The sequence below is a fragment of the Misgurnus anguillicaudatus genome, chromosome 22 (genome assembly GCF_027580225.2).
Source record: "Misgurnus anguillicaudatus chromosome 22, ASM2758022v2, whole genome shotgun sequence".
Classification (NCBI taxonomy): domain Eukaryota; kingdom Metazoa; phylum Chordata; class Actinopteri; order Cypriniformes; family Cobitidae; genus Misgurnus; species Misgurnus anguillicaudatus.
In genome coordinates this window covers 41,488,840-41,514,624 of record NC_073358.2, presented here as the reverse complement: position 1 = coordinate 41,514,624, position 25,785 = coordinate 41,488,840, and the positions used below count along the sequence as shown (strand labels likewise).

Sequence of the window (25,785 nt, the reverse complement as noted above, 5' to 3'; positions counted from 1 at the left end):
TAATGATTACTCGCCGAGTCAAGAGTAAAACGGTCCAACCCCCGTGTCTCTACGATGTTCTGATGCGGAGATATAAGGCTTTGTTTACTCTGTTGCTAGGGTACTGTATTTGGTTGCTAGGGAAAAAATTGGCATCCCATAATGATTACACTCTGAGTCACGAGTCAAACGGTCCAACCCCCGTGTCTCTACGATGTTCTGATGCGGAGATATAAGGCTTTGTTTATTCGGTTGCTAGGGTACTGTATTTGGTTGCTAGGGAAAAATTTGACTTCCAATAGTGATTACGCTCCGGGTCACGAGTCAAACGGTCCAAACCCCGTGTCTCTACGATGTTCTGATGCGGAGATATAAGGCTTTGTTTACTCTGTTGCTAGGGTACTGTATTTGGTTGCTAGGAAAAAAATTGGCATCCCATAATGATTACACGCCGAGTCACGAGTCAAACGGTCCAACCCCCGTGTCTCTACGATGTTCTGATGCGGAGATATAAGGCTTTGTTTACTCTGTTGCTAGGGTACTGTATTTGGTTGCTAGGGAAAAAATTGGCATCCCATAATGATTACACTCTGAGTCACGAGTCAAACGGTCCAACCCCCGTGTCTCTACGATGTTCTGATGCGGAGATATAAGGCTTTGTTTATTCGGTTGCTAGGGTACTGTATTTGGTTGCTAGGGAAAAATTTGACTTCCAATAGTGATTACGCTCCGGGTCACGAGTCAAACGGTCCAAACCCCGTGTCTCTACGATGTTCTGATGCGGAGATATAAGGCTTTGTTTACTCTGTTGCTAGGGTACTGTATTTGGTTGCTAGGGAAAAAATTGGCATCCCATAATGATAACCCGCCGAGTCACGAGTCAAACGGTCCAACCCCCGTGTCTCTACGATGTTCTGATGCGGAGATATAAGGCTTTGTTTACTCTGTTGCTAGGGTACTATATTTGGTTGCTAGGGAAAAAATTGGCATCCCATAATGATTACACGCCGAGTCACGAGTCAAACGGTCCAACCCCCGTGTCTCTACGATGTTCTGATGCGGAGATATAAGGCTTTGTTTACTCTGTTGCTAGGGTACTGTATTTGGTTGCTAGGGAAAAAATTGTCATCCCATAATGATTACACTCTGAGTCACGAGTCAAACGGTCCAACCCCCGTGTCTCTACGATGTTCTGATGCCGAGATATAACTGTTTGAATTTTAAGTTGCTAGGGTGCTCAAAAGTGGTTGCTAGGGGCGTGGCTTAATACCTATGTAAGGATCCTGAGAGACTGATTGGATGTCTGAGTAAAATGAGCCCACCCCCATGTCTCTATGACAGTGTGATGCAAAGATATCCATCTGGGAATTTTATAATGGCAGTCTATGGGAGATGTTGCTAGGGTGCCCAAAATTGTTGCTAGGGGCGTGGCTTAATAGCTCTGGGATGATCCTGAGAGACTGATTGGATGTCTGAGTAAAATGAGCCCACCCCCATGTCTCTATGACAGTGTGATGCAAAGATATCCATCTGGGCATTTTATAATGGCAGTCTATGGGAGATGTTGCTAGGGTGCCCAAAATTGTTGCTAGGGGCGTGGCTTAATTGCTCTGGGATGATCCTGAGAGACTGATTGGATGCCCGAGTAAAATGAGCCCACCCACTTATCTCTACGACACTGTAAAGCAAAGATATCCCATCTGGAACTGTTTTATTCCCTTATATGGGCATGTTTCCTGCCCCATTATAAGTCAATGGGAATTTTTGGGTGCCTCTTACACCCCAGGGGTACAACTTACACCCCAATGTGATCAATGTTCTTACAGAGCATACCACCCTCTTCAAATGTTGTAACCTACATGTTTCTACAAAATCCTCACTCGTACCTATGACCCGTCAAAATTTTTGCAATGGTAAGTCTATGGGATTTCGCCCCATTGACTTTTCATTGGGCATTTTTGGGCACCTCTTACACCCCAGGGGTACAACTTACACCCCATTGTGATCCATGTTCTTAAAGAGCCTACCACCCTCTTCAAATGTTGTAACCCACATGTTTCTATAAAATCCTCGAGCGGAGCTATGACTCGTCAAAGTTTGGCGCAATGTTAAGTCAATGGGATTTTTCGGGTGGTTTTTCGCCCCCCTTTCAGAAATCCTGCACCCGATCCCTTATAAAAGTCATAGCACACCTCTCCTCAATAATCCGGTCGATTTGAGCCCTCTTTCGTGGGACTACGTCAAACCGTGCGGGACGAGTTACGCGCCGAAAAAGTGTCCAGAAAAAGAAGAATAATTATAAACTAGATAGGTACATTTCCTGAAGAAAATGTGAGTGGTGCTTGCCGTGGCAAAATTCTGGGGGCAATGTATGATTATACTCCGAGTCACGAGTCAAACGGTCCAACCCCCGTGTCTCTACGATGTTCTGATGTGGAGATATAAGGCTTTGTTTATTGAAGGTAGTATGATTAGCATGATGTTAGCATAATTAACGTGAAGGTAGTATGATGTTAACATGATTAACATGAAGCTAGCATAAAGCGAACATCATTAGCATGAAGCTAACATGATGTTAATATGATTAGCATGAAGTTAGCATGATGTTAGCATGATTATCAGGAAGTTGGCATGATGATAGCATGATTAGCATGAAGTTAGCATGAAGTTAGCATGAAGCTAGCATGATGTTAACATGAGTAGCATGAAGCTAGCATGAAGCTAACATGATTAGCATGAAGTTAGCATGATTAGCATGAAGCTAGCATGATTAGCATGAAGCTAGCATGATTAGCATGATGTTAGCATGATTAGCATGATGTTAGCATGATTAGCATGAAGTTAGCATGAAGCTAGCATGATGTTAACATGATTAGCATGAAGCTAGCATGAAGCTAACATGATTAGCATAAAGTTAGCATGATTAGCATGAAGCTAGCATGATGTTAGCATGATGTTAGCATGATTAGCATTAAGTTAGCATGAAGCTAGCATGGGGCTAGCATGATTAGCATGAAGCTAGCATGAAGCTAACATGATTAGCATGAAGTTAGCATGATGTTAGCATGATTATCAGGAAGTTGGCATGATGTTAGCATGATTAGCATGAAGTTAGCATGAAGCTAGCATGATGTTAACATGATTAGCATGAAGCTAGCATGAAGCTAACATGATTACCATGAAGTTAGCATGAAGCTAGCATTAAGCTAGCATGATTAGCATGAAGCTAGCATGAAGCTAGCATGATTAGCATGAAGCTAGCATGATTAGCATGATGTTAGCATGATTAGCATGATGTTAGCATGATTAGCATGAAGCTAGCATGAAGCTAACATGATTAGCATGAAGTTAGCATGATTAGCATGAAGCTAGCATGATGTTAGCATGATGTTAGCATGATTAACATGATGTTAGCATGAAGCTAACATGAAGCTAGCATGAAGCTAGCATGATTAGCATGAAGCTAGCATGAAGCTAACATGATTAGCATGAGGCTAGCATGATTAGCATCAAGCTAGCATGATGTTAGCATGATTAGCATGAAGTTAGCATGGTGTTAGAATGATTAGCATAAAGATAGCATGATGTTAGCATGATTAGCATGAAGCTAGCATGATGTTAGCATGATTAGCAAGAAGTTAACATGAAGTTAGCATGAAGCTAGCATGATTTAACGTGAAGTTAGCAAGATTTATTATGAAATTAGCATTAAGCTAGCATGAAACTAGCATGAAGCTAGTATGACTTAGCATTAAGCTAGCATGAAGCTAACATGACCCAAAGACCCAACCCCCATGTCTCTATGATGTTCGGATCCAGAGATATAAGGCTTTGTTTATTATGTTGCTAGGGTGCTCTTATTTGGTTGTTAGGGGCGTGGCTTGGGAGTGGCCAATAATGTGGCCAGTTATTACACTCTGAGTCACAAGTAAAATGGTCCAACCCCCGTGTCTCTACGATGTTCTGATGCGAAGATATAAGGCTTTGTTTATTGGGTTGCTAGGGTGCTCATATTTGGTTGCTAGGGGCGTGGCTTGGGAGTGGCCAATGATGTGGCCAGTGATTACATTCCGAGTGACAAGTAAAACGGTCCAACCCCCGTGTCTCTACGATGTTCTGATGCCGAGATATAACTGTTTCAATGTTATGTTGCTAGGGTGCTCAAAAGTGGTTGCTAGGGGCGTGGCTTAATACCTCAATAAGGATCCTGAGAGACTGATTGGATGTCTGGGTAAAATGAGCCCACCCCCATGTCTCTATGACACTGTGCTGCAAAGATATCCATCCTGGCATTTTATAATGGCAGTCTATGGGAGATGTTGCTAGGGTGCCCAAAATTGTTGCTAGGGGCGTGGCTTAATAACTCTGGGAGGATCCTGAGAGACTGATTGGATGCCCAAGTAAAATGAGCCCACCCACGTATCTCTACGACACTGTAAAGCAAAGATATCCCATCTGGAACGGTTTTATTCCCTTATATGGGCGTGTTTCCTGGCCCATTATGAGTCAATGGGGCACTTTTGGGCACCTCTTACACCCCAGGGGTACAATTTACACCCCATTGTGATCCATGTTCTTACAGAGCCTACCACCCTCTTCAAATGTTGTAACCCACATGTTTCTACAAAATTCTCGAGCGGAGCTATGACCCGTCAAAGTTGGGCGCAATGTTAAGTCAATGGGATTTTTCGGGTGGTTTTTCGCCCCCCTTTCGGAAATCCTGGACCCGATCGCTTATAAAAGTCATAGCACACCTCTCCTCAATAAACCGGTCAATTTGAGCCCTCTTTCGTGTGTCTACGACAAACCGCGCGGGACGAGTTACGCGCCGAAAAAACGTGCAGACATAAGAATAAGATATAATAATAATAATAATAAGTATGAGGAATAATAATAGTGATGCCTTGCATAAATGCAAGCACCACTAACTAGATAGGTACATTTCCTGAAGAAAATGTGAGTGGTGCTTGCCGTGGCAAAATTCTGGGGAACATATATGATTAAACTCCAAGCCAAAAGTAAAACGATCCAACTCCCGTGTCTCTACGATGTTCTGATGCGGAGATATAAGGCTTTGTTTACTCTGTTGCTAGGGTACTGTATTTGGTTGCTAGGGAAAAAATTGCCATCCACTAGTGATTACCCTCCAAGTCACGGGTCAAACGGTCCAACCCCCGTGTCTCTACGATGTTCTGATGCGGAGATATAAGGCTTTGTTTACTCTGTTGCTAGGGTACTGTATTTGGTTGCTAGGGAAAAAATTGGCATCCCATAATGATTACAATCCGAGTCACGAGTCAAACGGTCCAACCTCCGTGTCTCTACGATGTTCTGATGCTGAGATATAAGGCTTTGTTTACTCTGTTGCTAGGGTACTGTATTTGGTTGCTAGGGAAAATATTGGCATCCCATAGTGATTACACTCTGAGTCACGAGTCAAACAGTCCAACCCCTGTGTCTCTACGATGTTCTGATGCTGAGATATAAGGCTTTGTTTACTCTGTTGCTAGGGTACTGTATTTGGTTGCTAGGGAAAAAATTGGCATCCCATAATAATTACACTCTGAGTCACGGGTCAAACGGTCAAACCCCCGTGTTTCTACGATGTTCTGATGTGGAGATATAAGGCTTTGTTTACTCTGTTGCTAGGGTACTGTATTTGGTTGCTAGGGAAAAAATTGGCATCCCATAATGATTACACTCCGAGTCACGGGTCAAACGGTCCAACCCCCGTGTCTCTACGATGTTCTGATGCCGAGATATAAGACTTTGTTTACTCTGTTGCTAGGGTACTGTATTTGGTTGCTAGGGAAAAAATGGCATCCCATAATGATTACACTGTGAGTCACGAGTCAAACGGTCCAACCCCCGTTTCTCTACGATGTTCTGATGCCAAGATATAAGGCTTTGTTTACTCTGTTGCTAGGGTACTGTATTTGGTTGCTAGGAAAAAATTGGCATCCACTTGTGATTACCCTCCGAGTCACGAGTCAAACGGTCCAACCCCCGTGTCTCTACGATGTTCTGATGCTGAGATATAAGGCTTTGTTTACTCTGTTGCTAGGGTACTGTATTTGGTTGCTAGGGAAAATATTGGCATCCCATAGTGATTACCCGCCGAGTCACAAGTCAAACGGTCCCACCCCCGTGTCTCTACGATGTTCTGATGCGGAGATATAAAGCTTTGTTTACTCTGTTGCTAGGGTACTGTATTTGGTTGCTAGGGAAATAATTGGCATCCCATAATGATTACACTCTGAGTCACGAGTCAAACGGTCCAACCCCCGTGTCTCTACGATGTTCGGATGCCGAGATATAAGGCTTTGTTTACTCTGTTGCTAGGGTACTGTATTTGGTTGCTAGGGAAAAAAATGGCATCCCATAATGATTACACTCTGAGTCACGAGTCAAACGGTCCAACCCCCGTGTCTCTACGATGTTCTGATGCGGAGATATAAGGCTTTGTTTACTCTGTTGCTAGGGTACTGTATTTGGTTGCTAGGGAAAAAATTGGCATCCCATAATGATTACACTCTGAGTCACAAGTCAAACGGTCCAACCCCCGTGTCTCTACGATGTTCTGATGCGGAGATATAAGGCTTTGTTTACTCTGTTGCTAGGGTACTGTATTTGGTTGCTAGGGAAAAAACTGGCATCCCATAATGATTACACTCTGAGTCACGAGTCAAACGGTCCAACCCCCGTGTCATTATGATGTTCTGATGCGGAGAGATAAGGCTTTGTTTACTCTGTTGCTAGGGTACTGTATTTGGTTGCTAGGGAAAAAATTGGCATCCCATAATGATTACACTCCGAGTCACGAGTCAAACGGTCCAACCCCCGTGTCTCTACGATGTTCTGATGCGGAGATATAAGGCTTTGTTTACTCTGTTGCTAGGGTACTGTATTTGGTTGCTAGGGGAAAAAATGGCATCCCATAATGATTACACTCTGAGTCACGTATCAAACGGTCCAACCCCCGTGTCTCTACGATGTTCGGATGCCGAGATATAACTGTTTGAATTTTATGTTGCTAGGGTGCTCAAAAGTGGTTGCTAGGGGCGTGGCTTAATACCTATGTAAGGATCCTGAGAGACTGATTGGATGCCTGAGTAAAATGAGCCCACCCCCATGTCTCTATGACACTGTGGTGCAAAGATATCCATCTGGGCATTTTATAATGGCAGTCTATGGGAGATGTTGCTAGGGTGCCCAAAATTGTTGCTAGGGGCGTGGCTTAATAGCTCTGGGATGATCCTGAGGGACTGATTGGATGCCCGAGTGAAATGAGCCCACCCACTTATCTCTATGACACTGTAAAGCAAAGATATCCCATCTGGAACTTTTTTATTCCCTTATATGGGCATGTTTCCTGCCCCATTATAAGTCAATGGGAAAATTCGGGTGCCTCTTACACCCCAGGGGTACAACTTACACCCCATTGTGATCCATGTTCTTACAGAGTCTACCACCCTCTTTAAATGTTGTAACCCACATGTTTCTATAAAATCCTCGAGCGGAGCTATGACTCGTCAAAGTTGGGCGCAATGTTAAGTCAATGGGATTTTTCGGGTGGTTTTTCGTCCCCCTTTCGGAAATCCTGCACCCAATCGCTTATAAAAGTCATAGCACACCTCTCCTCAATAAGCCGGTCGATTTGAGCCCTATTTCATGGGTCTACGACAAAGCGTGTGGGACGAGTTAGGTGCCGAAAAAACGTGCAGACATAAGAATAATAATTATAACTAGATAGGTACATTTCCTGAAGAAAATGTGAGTGGTGCTTGCCGTGGCAAATTTCTGGGGAACATATATGATTATACTCCAAGCCAAAAGTAAAACGATCCAACTCCCGTGCCTCTACGATGTTCTGATGCTGAGATATAAGGCTATGTTTATCTGGTTCCTAGGGTACTGTATTTGGTTGCTAGGGAAAAAATTGACATCCACTAGTGATTACCCTCCGAGTCACGAGTCAAACGGTCCAACCCCCGTGTCTGTACAATGTTCTGATGCGGAGATATAAGGCTTTGTTTACTCTGTTGCTAGGGTACTGTATTTGGTTGCTAGGGAAAAAATTGGCATCCACTAGTGATTACCCGCCGAGTCACAAGTCAAACGGTCCAACCCCCGTGTCTCTACGATGTTCTGATGCGGAGATATAAGGCTTTGTTTACTCTGTTGCTAGGGTACTGTATTTGGTTGCTAGGGAAAAAAATGTCATCCACTAGTGATTACCCTCCGAGTCACGAATCAAACGGTCCAACCCCCGTGTCTCTACGATGTTCTGATGCGGAGATATAAGGTTTTGTTTACTCTGTTGCTAGGGTAATGTATTTGGTTGCTAGGGAAAAAATTGGCATCCTATAATGATTACACTCCGAGTCACAAGTAAAACGGTCCAACCCCCGTGTCTCTACGATGTTCTGATGCGGAGATATAAGGCTTTGTTTACTCTGTTGCTAGGGTACTGTATTTGGTTGCTAGGGAAAAAAATGGCATCCACTAGTGATTACCCTCCGAGTCACGAGTCAAACGGTCCAACCCCCGTGTCTCTACGATGTTCTGATGCGGAGATATAAGGCTTTGTTTACTCTGTTGCTAGGGTAATGTATTTGGTTGCTAGGGAAAAAATTGGCATCCCATAATGATTACACTCCGAGTCACAAGTAAAACGGTCCAACCCCCGTGTCTCTACGATGTTCTGATGCGGAGATATAAGGCTTTGTTTACTCTGTTGCTAGGGTACTGTATTTGGTTGCTAGGGAAAAAATTGGCATCCACTAGTGATTAACCTCCGAGTCACGAGTCAAACGGTCCAACCCCCGTGTCTCTACGATGTTCTGATGCGGAGATATAAGGCTTTGTTTACTCTGTTGCTAGGGTACTGTATTTGGTTGCTAGGGAAAAAATCGGCATCCCATAATGATTACACTCTGAGTCACAAGTCAAACGGTCCAAACCCCGTGTCTCTACGATGTTCTGATGCGGAGATATAAGGCTTTGTTTACTCTGTTGCTAGGGTACTGTATTTGGTTGCTAGGGAAAAAATTGGCATCCCATAATGATTACACTCTAAGTCATGAGTCAAATGGTCCAACCCCCGTGTCTCTACGATGTTCGGATGCCGAGATATAACTGTTTGAATTTTATGTTGCTAGGGTTCTCAAAAGTGGTTGCTAGGGGCGTGGCTTAATACCTATGTAAGGATCCTGAGAGACTGATTGGATGCCTGAGTAAAATGAGCCCACCCCCATGTCTCTATGACACTGTGGTGCAAAGATATCCATCTGGGCATTTTATAATGGCAGTCTATGGAAGATGTTGCTAGGGTGCCCAAAAGTGGTTGCTAGGGGCGTGGCTTAATAGCTCTGGGATGATCCTGAGAGACTGAGTGGATGCCTGAGTGAAATGAGCCCACCCACTTATCTCTACGACACTGTAAAGCAAAGATATCCCATCTGGAACTGTTTTATTCCCTTATATGGGCATGTTTCCTCAATGGGAATTTTCGGGTGCCTCTTACACCCCAGGGGTACAACTTAAACCCCAATGTCATGTATGTTCTTACATAGCCTACCACCCTCTTTAAATTTAGTAACCCACATGTTTCTACAAAATCCTCACTCGTACCTATGACCCGTCAAAATTTTTGCAATGGTAAGTCTATGGGATTTTGCCCCATTGACGTTTCATTGGGCATTTTTGGGCACCTCTTACACCCCAGGGGTACAACTTACACCCCATTGTTATCCATGTTCTTACAGAGCCTACCACCCTCTTCAAATGTTGTAACCCACATGTTTCTACAAAATCCTCGAGCGGAGCTATGACCCGTCAAAGTTGGGCGCAATGTTAAGTCAATGGGATTTTTCGGGTGGTTTTTCGCCCCCCTTTCGGAAATTCTGCACCCGACCGCTTATAAAAGTCATAGCCACCATCTCTTCAATAAACCGGTCGATTTGAGCCCTCTTTCATGGGACTACGGCAAACCGTGCGGGACGAGTTACGCGCCGAAAAAACGTGCAGACATAAGAATAATAATAATAACTAGATACGTACATTTCCTGAAGAAAATGTGAAGTGGTGTTTGCCGTGGCAAATTTCGGGGGACAGTATGTGTTTATACTTCCAGTCACGAGTAAAACGATCCAAAGCCAGTGTCTCTATGATGTTCTGATGCGGAGATATAAGGCTTTGTTTATTCGGTTGCTAGGGCACTGGATTTGGTTGCTAGGGAAAAAATTGGCATCCCATAGTGATTACACGCCGAGTCACAAGTCAAACGGTCCAGCCCCCGTGCCTGTACGATGTTCTGATGCGGAGATATAAGGCTTTGTTTACTCTGTTGCTAGGGTACTGTATTTGGTTGCTAGGGAAAAAATGGCATCCCATAATGATTACACTCCAAATCACGAGTCAAACGGTCCAACCCCCATGTCTCTACGATGTTCTGATGCGGAGATATAAGGCTTTGTTTACTCTGTTGCTAGGGTACTGTATTTGGTTGCTAGGGAAAAAAATGGCATCCCATAATGATTACACTCCGAGTCACTAGTCAAACGGTCCATCCCCCGTGTCTCTACGATGTTCTGATGCGGAGATATAAGGCTTTGTTTACTCTGTTGCTAGGGTACTGTATTTGGTTGCTAGGGAAAAAATTGGCATCCCATAATGATTTCACTCCGAGTCACGAGTCAAACGGTCCAACCCCCGTGTCTCTACGATGTTCTGATGCGGAGATATAAGGCTTTGTTTACTCTGTTGCTAGGGTACTGTATTTGGTTGCTAGGGAAAAAATTGGCATCCCATAATGATTACACTCCGAGTCACAAGTCAAACGGTCCAACCCCCGTGTCTCTACGATGTTCTGATGCGGAGATATAAGGCTTTGTTTACTCTGTTGCTAGGGTACTGTATTTGGTTGCTAGGGAAAAAAATGGCATCCACTACTGATTACCCTCCGAGTCACGAGTCAAACGGTCCAAACCCCGTGTCTCTACGATGTTCTGAAGCGGAGATATAAGGCTTTGTTTACTCTGTTGCTAGGGTACTGTATTTGGTTGCTAGGGAAAAAATTGGCATCCACTACTGATTACCCTCCGAGTCACGAGTCAAACGGTCCAACCCCCGTGTCTCTACGATGTTCTGATGCGGAGATATAAGGCTTAGTTTATTCGGTTGCTAGGGTGCGCAAATTTGGTTGCTATGGGCGTGGCTTGGGAGTGGCCAATTATGTGCCCAATTGTTACACCCCTAGTCACAAGTAAAACGGTCCAACCCCCGTGTCTCTACGATGTTCTGATGCCGAGATATAACTGTTTGAATTTTATGTTGCTAGGGTGCTCAAAAGTGGTTGCTAGGGGCGTGGCTTAGTAAGTCATTAAGGATCCTGAGAGACTGATTGGATGCCTGAGTAAAATGAGCCCACCCCCATGTCTCTATGACACTGTGGTGCAAAGATATCCATCTGGGCATTTTATAATGGCAGTCTATGGGAGATGTTGCTAGGGTACCCAAAATTGTTGCTAGGGGCGTGTCTTAATAGATCTGAGATGATCCTGAGGGACTGATTGGATGCCCGAGTAAAATGAGCCCACCCCCTTGTCCCTACGAAGCTGCAATGCGAAGATATCCCATCAGGAAAATTTGTATTCCCTTATATGGGCGTGTTCCTTGCCCCATTGACTTTTCATTAGGGCACTTTTGGGAGCCTCTTACACCCCAGGGGTACAGCTTACACCCCAATGTGATGTATGTTCTTACAGAGTCTACCACCCTCTTCAAATGTTGTAACCCACATGTTTCTACAAAATCCACGAGCGGAGCTATGACCCGTCAAAGTTGGGCCCAATGTTAAGTCAATGGGATTTTTCGGGTGGTTTTACGCCCCCCTTTCGGAAATCCTGCACCCGATCCCTTATAAAAGTCATAGCACACCTCTCCTCAATAATCCGGTCGATTTGAGCCCTCTTTCATGGGTCTACGACAAAGCGTGCGGGACGAGTTACGCGCCGAAAAAGTGTCCGGATGTAAGAATAAAATATAATAATAATAATATCCCTGAGGAATAGTAATAGTGATGCCTTGCATAAATGCAAGCACCACTAATAATAAGTATGCAAGATAGTAATAGTGATGCCTTGCATAAATGCAAGCACCACTAATAATAATAAGCTTAGATCGAAGAACAGTATGTTGGCTTTGTCAAGCCAACATAATAAACCCCTTCACGAGGATACAAGCTGGCACATTATCTCTTATTTAATGACTTAATAAAACTTATGACAGATATCATAACGTGTAATCCCATCAACTACACACAAAGCTCACAGGACTGCATGTGGCAGGGCACAATAGCAAGCTATATTTACTGGAATAGCTTCCTAATACTAACCAACTAGAAACCCCTTAAGAAAGTTAAGAATACCCTTAGTGACAATACTCATATAATTACACATAACAGTTTTCCAAATTCTAGTTTTTTTGCAAGTAACGCCCTGGTGCTCCCGACAAACAGTGCAGTCTCTGCAGTCTGAGTAACATAACATTCAAAATGAACCTTTAATGGTTCTGCCAAACAGTTATCAGTGTAGTTGATGGAGGACCATTGCAAACCAATAATATTTTGGTGCATTATAGTCGAAAATACTAATTTAAACAGTACAAAAACATTCATTAAGTACCATTTTGTATTCGAAATACATATGCAAAAAAATAAAGAGCTCAGATGCAAACCCCTCTTAGTGCGTCAGACATGTTTTCTTGTAAATGAGCATCTTTGTATCAGGCTTTTATGTTTAAGTTCAGTAATTTCACTTAAAAGGTTATTAATCAGTAATTGAAATGGCTTATTTTAACAATTGTCACAATAGAAATGTTATTGGTATTTAAAGGTGTAGTGTGTAATTTTTAGATTGATCTCTTGACCGAAATGCAAAATAATATACAAAACTATATTATCAGTGGTGTATAAAGACCTTTCATAATGAACCGTAATGTGTTTATTACCTTAGAATGAGACGTTTTTATCTACGTATACAGAAGGTCCCCTTACAAGGAAGCCGCCATTTTGTGCCGCCATGTTTCTACAGAAGCCCTTAATGGACAAACGTTTTTTACGAAGTTGTCTCCGATGACATGTTTGTCCGGTGGGGGCTACCGTAGCTTCTCTATGTGATAAAAAAATGAGGGGTAAGCAGTAGACTGAGCCATTGGTTGCAATTCACCAGCACCTCACCACTAGATGGCGTTTAAATTTACACACTGCACCTTTAACAAATTTGACCTTTTCGCTGCAAAACTCGCAAAAGTCTCTAGTCACTATTTACTGTCCTTTCAGAAAAAGGTAGGAGGCTCAATAATTTGGTCAATATCCTAATATATTCGGTAAACCTCCCTTAACTCTTGCTCCTTTAACTTAAATCGAATTCTTTTTCCGTGCATTTAGAGGGATTTGTTAAAAAATCTGAGCTCTTTAAATGCAAAATGGCATGCACCTTAAAGTCCTCGTGAACAGGAAGTCAAGTTCGACTTCTGTATTGTAATGTATTTCCGAGTAAAACAGAATATCACATGAGGTAATAAGGGCCGTGGCTTGTGTTTTCCACAATGAAGTGATTGGATATAAATGTAGGCATTTCATTCATAAATAGACTTTGCAACAGACTGACATTTGGAGGGGGCGGCGCTAACGGATGCTCCCACCCAAGCCATCTAGCTGATGTCATCAGAGAATGATTGCCACAACGAGAGGGCGGAAGTACATTTTCAGATTTTGATTAACGTTAATGAGGGCACATGAATGACCCACATGAACAATATTCAATAAAAAAGTTTTTTTTCATCTGGATATTACAGGAAACATTGTAAATGAATGCATTTTAGTTATGAAAACAAAATAGCATCGCATTCATGATTTATTTGGCATTTTTGTTCCTGTGTTGAGTCTCAAAGCCAAAAACAGACAGTTAATAAAGCACAAGACATCTTGAGTTTATACATACATCTTGAAAGCTATCTTAAATCTTCCCTGGAAAAGACTACTGCTCTTGGCAGTGTTAGTTACCTCCAAAAAGCCTGCACTAAAAAAAATGTATCAGCTCAAGAGTCACAAGAATCAATGTTTAGTTTATGATTTCAGGTGATATCAAAAATCAACAGGCACGCAGCAATAATTTGCCAAAAAACATTCAAGCCCAAGTAGAACATGTGTGCAGTGTCTTTGTGCAGATGAAGAATAGGGTCATTGAAGGTGAATTTTGGATACAGATCCTCCTAGAGCTGTATCTGGGCCACCAACCCATCCATCTGGTGGCCCAAAGAGATCAGTGAAAAGAAATGAGCATGCGTCCCTGTAGAAAGAGCAGGAGTAAAGTAACATCTAATACTCTAGTGAGTCAAGCTCCTTACCTTGCCATTAACACAGAGCGCAAAAGAAAGTGGGAGAGAGAGAAAATGGAGAGAAAAATAGAGCAATGGAGAAGAAGTCAAAACACCAGAGTGCTATTGTTGCCTCTATTAATAGTGTGATGCTTAACAACTACGCCTATAAAGCTATATACAGAGTTCAGAAAGAAAAAAGTGGGTTGACTTATATTGAGTATAGTCATCATTTCTATGTGGGTTTTTATCTACTTAGCACAGCTACAGTCAGCACAAACAGGATTTGACAAAAATAGCAGGCAAATATAAGGTTCGTGCCAAGGTGTTTTTATATAAGCAGTTTCACTACTCTAAAATCAAGTCTTTACCTCCTCCCAAGCTTTTTTTAGTAAAACATCTATCACCAAATTGATCGCAACTTAAAATGGGAAAAAATGGGAATTTAATGTATCTTTGTACATGCAATAGGTGCACACAAAATAAAGCGACATCACCAATAATTATTACATAATATAAATTTTTATCTATACTGTCTTTAGCACTATGTAGTGTAACTGCCTATAGCGCAGTGGTCTGGCTGCTCAGGCTGAAGGACAACAGAGATTAGGCAGCACAACATAAATATTTGATGGCAGGCATGTGGAGGCAGCGTCAGAAATTAAGCAAAGCCTTCACATTGAGCAACAGCACACGCTCAGTGTACCAGCTCGATCCGTTTACTGTACATCATTCAGGATGCGTTTTATTTCTAAACACGTCATACCAATAATTTTTTGGGCTCATAAAGGTAAAACTGTCGTCTCATGCAGAACAGTTTTTTACTTCATTTCTACTAAACTATTTTCAAGCATTTAACCATATGGTAAGCCTTAAGGGACGTTCACATTATAACGATAACTATAACAGTAACTATAGCGATAACTATATTAGCTCCACATCATAACAATAACTTTATGCTAATTCATTCGCGCAAAGCACACGCCTTTAATGACATTAACTAATAATTGTTTACATGTCACTGAATGTATAAGTATGCTGTTCTTGTTGCATTTACACAGTGGGTAACCAGCAGATGTCCTCAACACGCTGCGTTTTGCGTAACATCAAGTGGGAAAAAAATCGCTCAGAAAGTGATCACATTGGTGGGGGTTGAGAAAAATCCCCCATTCATAAAGCGCTTTGAGTGCTGCAGAAAAGCGCTTTATAAAATACTATTATAATTATCCCAACAATATCGTTCATTGTATCTTTATCGTTATAGTTGAGGTGTGAACTCCATATATCGATATATCGTTATAATGTGAATGGCCCTTTAGGCTAGAAGTATAGTCCCATTTTTACGCATGTGTGAGGGTCCGCGTTCAGTGCGCGTGACGCAAATTTCGTCATCAGAATAGTACGATTTTTGTTATCGCGCACATGCGCATACATATGTAGTAGCCCCGGAGATGCATTGCATTTTTTTGCAATGCACATGCGTTAAACGTTTGTGTACATGTACAAGTCAAATAAACAATGCTTTGCAAGACTGTGTGTTCGACCATGCACGTACGTTCCCATACACATAATCCAGGTTTTATAGGGCATAAAATGACAACAAAGTGTAAATTTAGTGATGATTACTCTTATTGACTTTTTATGAGGGATGCACCGCAATTTTGCATGCCAACATTTTTGGCCAGAAGGGAAAAATATCAGTTTTTTAGAACTTTACATTATTTAAATAAAAAGGCTGTTAAAGCAACACTAAAGAGATTTTTTTACCTTAAAATAACGTTTCCAAAAAAGTTTCAGTCGTTCATCCACTCGAAACAGGGTGAACGGCACTTCCACATTCGCTTTGCAGCACTCTATCAGCCAAAACCGCACTAAAGAAGTTTCCAACTGTCGGGTCGCGGTCCTGTAGTTAAAGTGAAAACTACAAAACTTGCTTTATGGCAGACCTACAATCCAATCAGAGCCAGCTTTGCTGCAGTAGGCTAAATTATTTACGACAGTGATAATGGACAATTTCGCTTCCAACCTGTAGGTGGAGCAAAGAGCAAAAACTCTTCAGTGTCGCTTTAAATTTGATTCTGTTGCATGCAACTAAATAAAATATTTAGTATTGTTTTATTTTCATCTAATTTTGGTGTGTTACTTTCAAAAAAAGAGATTATTTTATAACTCAATTTTATATTATACAAAAATTGAAATTATATAAAACTATTTGACTTTTTTTCTTTCGGTTTTTGGCCAAGTGCATTCACAATTTTCAGTCACGGCTCAGAATTTTCATTTCATTACGTGTGAAATTTTTTGTATAGTAAGAAAAATGGAAGTATATTTTATTTTAAACTAGGACTAACATTTTTGACCAAGCTCGAAGGCCTGGAGGCCTTTTGCACTGCATAGAACAATATGCTAAAATAATGCACACGCAAGCTATCCGTTCTGGAGGAGATGTAGTGAATCAAAATGATGAATAACCTAAGGGGTGAAATATTGTTGAAACTATAATATTTAACTATCATGTTTAATTACAGGCATGTGGGTCTTGAGTTTATTGTGATTAATTGCATATACGGGGAAATCTACAACGCAGCAGGGGAAACCAAATTACTTATTACAAATGAACAGTCAGTATATGTGTACACTGCGTGTTTTCAAAATACAAAATAAAACCCTATTCTTCAAGACATTTTTTAAAAAGCTTTGACCATGCACGAGTGCACCAGAGATCCATAGGGCCCATCACACCCCCAAGTTAGTCAACATGCATTAGTCCAATCTCTCATGCAGCATTCAGCACAACAGCAGGCACACTGTTCCACTCCTGAAAACTTCACAGACCATATTAAAGACAGAGTAAAGAAAAGGAGAAAAGAGGTTGAAATGGCTTATGGGTGTCAGATAAAAATGGCTAGGAAAAGTGATGATGCGAAGGAGATAAGAATAAACCAGAAAAAGTTAAAGGCAGTGATTTATGGAACATATGAAAAGAAGAAATGGTGTGGAGGATTTTGAAAAGAAAGTCAGAAGGGATATAACATCCATCATGCAAACGCCTCAGTGTAGAAACTCTATGAAATGAATGAATGATGAATGGAATAGTAAGTGAGGATGATGGGCAGTTGAAAGGACCAATGAGATGCTTGATGTGGCATCTGACATGAACAGAAAGCAAAACAAGGTGGATAATGACACTGAAGTGTGAAGGACAGGAAAGAGAGAGCAGACAGAGCGGGAAAGACAGGTAAAGTGTGAGTCATCATGCTTTAGTCCCATGCAGAGACAATCATGGACTAGTAAGTGACAGAGAGGAGAACAAAAAGAATGATTAGGGAGAGGAAAATCAGTGAGGACATGGAAATGGGAAAGAAATAGAAAGACATAGGAAGAGAAAAAAGGATGAAACATAAATGAAAAGAGATGAATATATGCTGGAGAAAAGTACAGACAGGAGGGCGCAGAGGAATTGTGCCCAGCAGGGCGGCGCTACCTTGTTCCACCAGCCCTGCTGTGGTGCCTGCAGCTGCAGCTACTGCAGCCGCAGCCGCAGTGACCGATGCGGGGGCTGTGGTCTGCCTGCTACCCACTAGCACGCGTGCACGCAGACGCATACATACCCAGCCACACAAAACCAAAACACAATAAGAGGGAGGAACAAAGAGAGATAGGGAAGAGGGGCAGAGTGACAGAGAATCATTCATTAGTCTGCAGCAGAAGAAAGTCACTATCAGCCATAACAACACATCACACCAATTTTCTAATTTCTTTGAACAGCATAATTCCCAAAAACAAGAGCCATATTTTTATTACAACCGACATGAAACATAGATAAGACTTCCCGTTTGGGACCCAGAGAAAATAATGTCTCAAAACATTCAAAAGCACATCTATAAACACATCTATAGACGTCCTGTGCGGAAGAGCAATGACATCACCGATAAAATTGCAAATTTAGTTGTGTTTCTATAAAGGGAATAGAGAATTAAAGAAGTAGTGGACAAAGATTAAATATAGCCCATATATGTTGTTATGGATTATGCATGAAATCTGTGAGGTCAGATATGGCATGCTATGTGATAGAGGGGAAAAAGTAGTTAAGTGGTGGGCTGATAGTAGATATGAAGAGTTTGGTTCCAAAACTCAATAAATCCATTTTGACTAATTTCGTTAAAATTGTGTTTTCTACACCAAGTGACAACATGAAAACCACTATTTTCTGTTACAAACTTTCACATAGCATCTTTAGGTTATAATAACATAAAAAATTCAAATCCATAATTTAATTTTCAAAGATTTATTATAAAAACAGATTCTTTTCCCCACAAAATGCAATAAATAAAGTTTTTTTTTCAAAATGCTATAAATCTATTGAATCAATATATAAATGTGCATTTATCTTTGCCATGTGTTATTCATTTAGTTCGATTCGATTTTGATGGCTTAGGTTTCTTCGCCACAGAAAACCATCACAGGTTTATCAATGCCATCAAAATTACTATTTGTTTTTGTTTGTTGATCATGAAGTACAAAGTAAATGAGGAAAACTAGGATTTCGTGTGAATCCAAGCGCCGCCCTTATTGTTTACAATGCGTGGAATGGTGCGCTGGAATTTGTTGAGCGGATTTATTGCATTCTGCAGAGAAGGTGGACTGGTGTTGGTCACGATTTGGAAAAAAGGGAGAAAAGATGACAGAATAACAAGGTGTTTATCGCGTTTCGGAACCAAACTCTTCATATATACATATATTTGGGGACACAACCCCAAATTGTATTAAAATACTGTTTGGGTGCACACAATTTTGCCAATTGTGGACTCTTAAAAATAATGATTCCTAATGCTGCGTTCAGACCAGCCGCGTTAGAGGCAAGTGCGAGTGATTTCAATGTTAAGTCAATGTAAAGACACGTTGACGCGCGTCTGGAGGTCTCGCGCGCGCATGAGGCGTTTAGCGCGGAGCGGTAGCCACGAATTGAGCGAGTTGAAAAATTTTAATTTTGGTGAAAAAACGTGCCGCGTTAACCAATCAGGAGCTTGCTCTATTAGGTACGTGATTACAGGAAGCTAGCGGTGTCGCAGAAGCCCCTCCCATGACGCGAATTTCCACGTGAATGTCTCGATGACTAGAATTTCACGTGCGGCTTTCACATGGGAATGAAGCGAGTAACTCAAAATGTTCAAACGGCAAACTAGACGCGGTAGACACAAATTTAATGCCTCAAACACGGCTGGTGTGAACCCATAGTAAAAGGTTCCTTGTTGGAATGTATGGCCCCATAAAGAACATTTAACATATACAGAACTTTTCGTTTGACTAAAAGGGATCCAAAACTAGAATAACCCTTTTTTAAGCACCTTTATGTGTGCTTTACATGTTAAGTCACATCTGTTTTACTTAGAAAGTGTTTATTTGGCAGACAAAAGACAATGAAAAGACAGAGTGAGAATCCATCTATAAGAAAATGACTTTTTGGAAACATTGAGACCAGACACAAGACAGACCAATCCAAAAACCAAAAACACATCTGCCCTGTCAATCAAAACAGCTCAAGGGTTAATATACAGGTTTGAACACGCCCATGTAACTCACCAGAGAAGTTTCGTGACACAAGCATGGTAGTGAGGATGGCCCCCTGCGAGATGACAGAGAAACCTTGCTAAGTACCGATGTACTAAGCACTAGTATTAGCGTGTTTGTGAAACTAGTGTGTCTGTGTGTTGATAAATCACCTTGAGTTTCCTCCTAGCGTTAAACTTCTTCAGGCATTCCACGGTCTCTTGTCTGTGCATCATGGAGGCCACAGTAGAGCGTTGCTATGGAAACAAATGGGGAAAAGATGCTTACTGTATCCAAACCGGGGATTTGGCATTTGCTGCCGTTTTAGCGCGAGCACTGTGCATGACTGGAGAATACGTACGCAGACCCATGGGTGCTTAAGAGCTTCCTGTGCGGTGATTCTCTTGGTGGGGTTTATGGTGAGCATTTGATTGATGAGGTTTTTTGCTTCGGGAGTAACTGTGTCCCATTCTGGAGATGGAAACTGCCAAGGAAAAAAGCAATGTTATGAAAGCCAAACAATGGCAAAATGACTACTTTTAGAGGTTATTGTCTTTACACAGTTATTCAGGATTGTGACAAAACCAGTCATAAGGGTCAATTATTTTAAATGTATACATCATCTACAGAATAAATAAGGATAGGAGAATATTTGGCCGAGATTATTTGAAAATAATCTGATCTCCGGGTCTGGCTGTACCACTTTTACCATAGCTTAGCATAATCAATTGAATCTGATTAGACCATTAGCATCGTGCAAAAATAACCAAAGAGCTTTGATATTTTTCCTATTTAAAACTTGACTCTTCTGTAGTTACATCGTGTACTAAGACCGACAGAAAATTCTAGGGGATCTGGAAAATTAGCATATTTTCAAAAAAGTGGAGTGTACCTTAAAAGTTGTGAAAAAAATGAAGTCCTAAGCAACTGCATCCACTCACAAAAATAACATTTTAAGATATTTAGGGTATGAAATCACAAAATATCTTCATGGAACATGGTCTTTACATAATATTTTAATGATTTTTGGCATAAAATCGATAATTTTAACCCATACAATGTATTGTTGGCTATTGCTACAAAAATACCCATGCGACTTATGACTGGTTTTGTGGTCCAGGGTCACTTATATTTATAAGCTATATCTTGAACACTTTTTATCTTGTGAACAAAAGCTGCACTGCACAAATATATTTTTTGTTAATGTGAAACCAGTAATAAACTTACACAAACAAGACCACAGGTGCATAGAGACAGAGCGCAGCGCGTCACAACCTGAAAACCACGCCCACCGGGGGGGAAAGCAGTCCAACAGTCTCCATTGACTTTGTATTGCAAAAGGCCGCCTCCTTGTCATTTCTGGCTTATAACAAAAAACTGAATAATGCCTAAAAGCTGCTTTGGGACAATATGTACAGCTTACAAGCCAAAGAACACAGAAATAAGTTTTTATAAGCTGTCGAGCCGTAAAACCCAGTCTTTAAGGAGAATAAAGTGGATCGCCGATTACGTTTCCCCCTATTGCACGCAGTTTTACTAATAGGAGTACTATGAAAAGATGCCTGTTTCCATTTCTGTGTCTAAACGCTCGTTTTTTGAAGTCGACAGCTTATAAAAAATTATTTATTTATTTTTTTGGCGTGTTGAATGTACACCTTGTCACACAACAGCTTTTAGGTATTATTCTGTTTTTAAGTTTAATCTGTAAATAAGTTTTTATAAGCTGTCGACCCCAAAAAACGAACGTTTAAAGACACAAAAATGGATACAGGCAACTTTTCATAGTACTTCTATTAGTAGAACTGCGTCCACTAGGGGGAAAACGTAGTCGGCGATCCACTTTATTCTCCTTAAAGGCTGGGTTTTACGGCTCGACAGCTTATAAAAACTTATTTCTGGGTTCTTTGGCTTGTTAGCTGTACATATTGTCACACAGCAGCTTTTATGCATTATTCAGTTTTTTGTTATAAGCCAGAAATGACAAGGAGGCGGCCTCTCGCAATCCAAACTCACTGGAGACGGCTGGACTGATTTCCCCCCCGGTGGGCGTGGCCCTCAAATTTGCATAACTGCGCTCTGTCTCTATGACATTTCAGTCTGGCTCATGAATATTAATTAGGTTGAATATTAATGAGTTTGCAGTATGAATTGAATACGAGTAGATAAAATGACAAAAAACACAAAGTGATTCCAAGCCAAAAAACAACACAATAAAAATTCAATGAAGGTTCCGGTGGTACTTGTCGCAAGTAAGGCTGCCCAGACACATGAAGATTTTAACCCCGATTTTTTGCCCGAGCGTAACAGTTTTTTTTGTCCAAAATATCCTCAGGTGTGTGCTGTCATTGCGATTATTTTGCTACTACAGCTTGCGTCAAAGCCTCTCCAGTCCCAAATCGTAAATATCAAACATGTTTGGATCAGGGAGGCTTCGATCAGGCTGCCTCTGACATAAAAGCTGCAATAGTCAATGAGAGCGTGCAAATTTCAACCAGGTGTTGCATGCTTTTATAGCTAAAACAAGACACCCACAAATATGATATGAAATAGTCGGGTCACCCATGGATTCAAAATTAGTTTAGTTAAAAAAATCGTCTAGTGTGTCCCAGGCCTAAATTGCTTGATCAATTGCTTACTCTTACATATTGCTTGTTCAATAGTTTATTAAGTAAATGCAACAGCAACTTTAATAAACAGGAGCTGTGTGTTACGTCCTGTGTAGTTTTTGGTTGTGTTGTTGTTTTGTTCTTTACTTTTCTATTTCTCTATCTCTCTCATATCCTTAACAAGGTAATAAAGAGGCGGCCCTGTTGCTGTGGATGATGGACGGGATTGGATGGCTTGTTTGCGCCTATTCTTCAAAAAGACTGCGTCTTTGTTAGACGGCGAGCCCACTTTGAACTTCCACCTCTGCCGCAGACCAATTTGTCATCATTTGTTTAGTTTTTCTAATTATTCAACCTTTTGTCAGTTAACTTTAAAGGCGGAGTTCACAATGTTTGAAAAACGCTTTGGAAAAGGAGACGGGCCGACTACCAAAACACACTTATAGCCAATCAGTAGGAAGGAGCGTGTCTACTAACCGACATCCTTGCCGGGTTGCGTATGTGTGGGGCGGGTCTTTTAAAAGAAGGTCCAGATTCTATTGGGGTAGAGGCGTGTTTGTTTAGGTGATTTAAAATATCAACAATTGCTTTAAAACATTGTGCACTCCGCCTTTAAAGGGGAAGTTCATGCATTCTGACTTATTAACACTTTAAGAGTTGGTTTCCTCATACTAAATCATGCAAAGTGTCAAAAAAGCATTTCTGTGCCGAATGCACTTCGCCAGGGTTCATACAAGTTTCGGAAAGTTTTTTTTCTATTACGGGTCCAGCTGACATTTTAGTGGCAAGCTATACATATCATTTATTGTTATGGGCACTTCCCCTAGAAAACGATGCCCACATGTCCGATTCTTTCCGAAAATTTTTTTTTGAATCAAAAATACATTTCAATTAAAAAAGTTAAGTTAAATTTACCACTAGATCAATAACATACCTTCTGCAAAATGCAGACTACTCTAGACAAATCTGTAGCACAGAGGCATATGATTTAACAATTCTTAAATCCTTACACTGCTTCGGTTTCTCTCAAAGGAAACAGCTCTTAAAAATTCTTCAGCGTTCATGAAATATTTATGAGACAACTTGCATTGCACAAGCCAGATGAAGTAAGAAAATAACACCACATGAGCCGGGAAAAGTCAGGAAAGAAAAGTAATAAAACAGATTAGAGATGAAAACAACGAAAGAGTGCACTACTGTAAGTATGTACTTCAGAACAAAACTTTTAGATGTTGTCATACACAGAAAGGAAAGACGGGAAACACGTCGAGAAACAAAACAGCAGACTCACATCGTAAGCTCCAGCTTTGATCTGCTGGTAGAGTTTGTGCTGATCCTCGTCCCAGAATGGTGGATATCCAACCAGCAGAATGTACAGAATGACACCTTAATGAAGACATGAGAAAATAAGCTATCCAAGTTCCAAGTGTTCTGCCTACCTAAAAACGCAGGTGTGCTGCCAATACGACAGTTCCTTAGAGACAGCTAAATTGTGGATAACAAAATCATTTTACCTGAGAAGCTCATCTTGGCAAAAATCTAACTTACTACCTATGCTTAAGCTCATAGCAATGCAATCTGAATATAACGCTGTGCCTAAATCCGAAATGTATTCTATTGTTCTTGATATCTCCCATAAGGATGCTTTTAATGTGTTCCTATACATTTAAAAAGTTCCTATCTTTTCTGGGTTCTTATTGCCTCCTTTTCTATATTATATTGTCCAAGTCAACCATATACATATGACTTCAGATAAAAAGGTTATAAAACATCAGGAAAAACCCAAAATTACTAAACAGGGGTGTATAATGAAAGTTGCTGGCTCACATATGATTCTCGCGAAATTAGACTTATGGGGTGTCATGAAAACATTTTGATAAAAAAGTAAATGCAAAGTAAATGCTATAAAAATAAGAATCATACAGTTACAAACATCTCTTCATGTACTATTTTGCACATGATTTCAAATTACATCATACAAACCAATTTTGTTGTTTTTCCACATTTAAGGGGACAATTTTCATTACCGCAATGTGTCCATGACTGGATTTTGGTTCTTTGACATGAAAATATTTATAATTAAAACGTCTAAAAAATCAAAAGCTTCAGTGCATGTTATACTATAAACATTTACAGTAAAGAAACATGTGGTATTTGGTGATCATTGGTAAATGTAGAGACTATAATAAGGAATATAAATGTGTCCAAGAAAAATTTTCTCATCCTCCGCAACAATTTTTAATCATTGTTTAAGGCCTCAAGGAACTAACATTTTCAAAAAAAAAAAATAGTTGGAAGGGACATAATTGACTGTGATACTCAAGATGACTACCAGGTAAGCAGTTTAAATTTTTTCTCTCAGAATAAAAGTTGAAATTTTGTTTGTCATAGTATATAGACAACTTTTAAGTTCTCATTACCGAAACATGAGTTTGTAAATGCATATATTTAATGTAATATCATGTTGCGGTAATGATAATTTTTGATAATGATTATCTAAAAAATTTAAATAATTTTATAGGAAATATTTTTTAAATCCTCTAAAAATAATAGTTTTAGTAAGTTCAGACCTTAATCCTATATGTGCAAAAAAAAAAAAAAGTTTTCAAGGGCTTTAAAAAAAAACTAATGCTGGACACCTTCTAAGTCTGAATTTCGTGAGAATCACCCATCTGCTCAACTCTGTTGAATAACCAGAAATCGCCAACGGTCACAAATGGCAAATTCTCATTAAAAATAAATGACTTGTGTATATGTGTGAATGTTCAGTTAGCCAGCCAGCCTACTTGGTTTTCCAACACAGCTTTCACCAGCAAAGCAAACTTTGCAAACTACAGTGGTCTCGTATAATCGCTTTGTCTCTACAGAAGGACCATGTGCATGTCGTTGTGTTTGAGTTTGTTTACCGCAGGCCCAGATGTCCACCGGTTTGCCATATGCCTCCTTCCTCAGCACCTCGGGGGACAGGTAACCAGGTGTCCCTGCGAATCCTGTGAAAAACACACCAATGCACGGTTAAACGCTAGATATTCTGTAAAACAGCAACAAATGTTTACTGGTATTCGTGATTAATTGTGTAAGTACACCTGTGTGCATGTCTCAATGTCATGTCAAAGGTTTTTATTGCTTTAGCAATGATTACATACCAAACCATGCCTGCTGGTCTCCCTGCACCTCGATGGCCAAGCCGAAGTCGGCCAGTTTCACGGCAGCGTTCTTGCATTTACTGGCCAGCAGAAGATTTTCCGGCTGAGGGCAGAATGAAGTA

General features: G+C 40.7%; 1 protein-coding gene across 44 annotated transcripts in view; it reads right to left on the bottom strand.

Annotated features, from left to right (window-relative positions):
* Window positions 1-25,785, bottom strand: part of camk2b1 (calcium/calmodulin-dependent protein kinase (CaM kinase) II beta 1) — a 106,733-nt gene that overhangs the window by 37,507 nt on the left and 43,441 nt on the right. For 22 of the 44 annotated variants that reach the window (XM_055198744.2, XM_055198743.2, XM_055198748.2 and 19 more), the window contains 7 exons: window positions 25,664-25,766; window positions 25,424-25,507; window positions 23,809-23,903; window positions 20,273-20,395; window positions 20,085-20,168; window positions 19,945-19,987; window positions 17,846-17,941 (listed from right to left, as the gene is read on the bottom strand). In XM_055198744.2, coding sequence (XP_055054719.2) covers window positions 17,846-17,941; window positions 19,945-19,987; window positions 20,085-20,168; window positions 20,273-20,395; window positions 23,809-23,903; window positions 25,424-25,507; window positions 25,664-25,766 — 628 coding nt within the window. The remainder of the gene's footprint in view (window positions 1-17,845; window positions 17,942-19,944; window positions 19,988-20,084; window positions 20,169-20,272; window positions 20,396-23,808; window positions 23,904-25,423; window positions 25,508-25,663; window positions 25,767-25,785) is intronic. The other 22 variants (XM_055198753.2, XM_055198757.2, XM_055198752.2 and 19 more) reach the window with 1 other exon arrangement.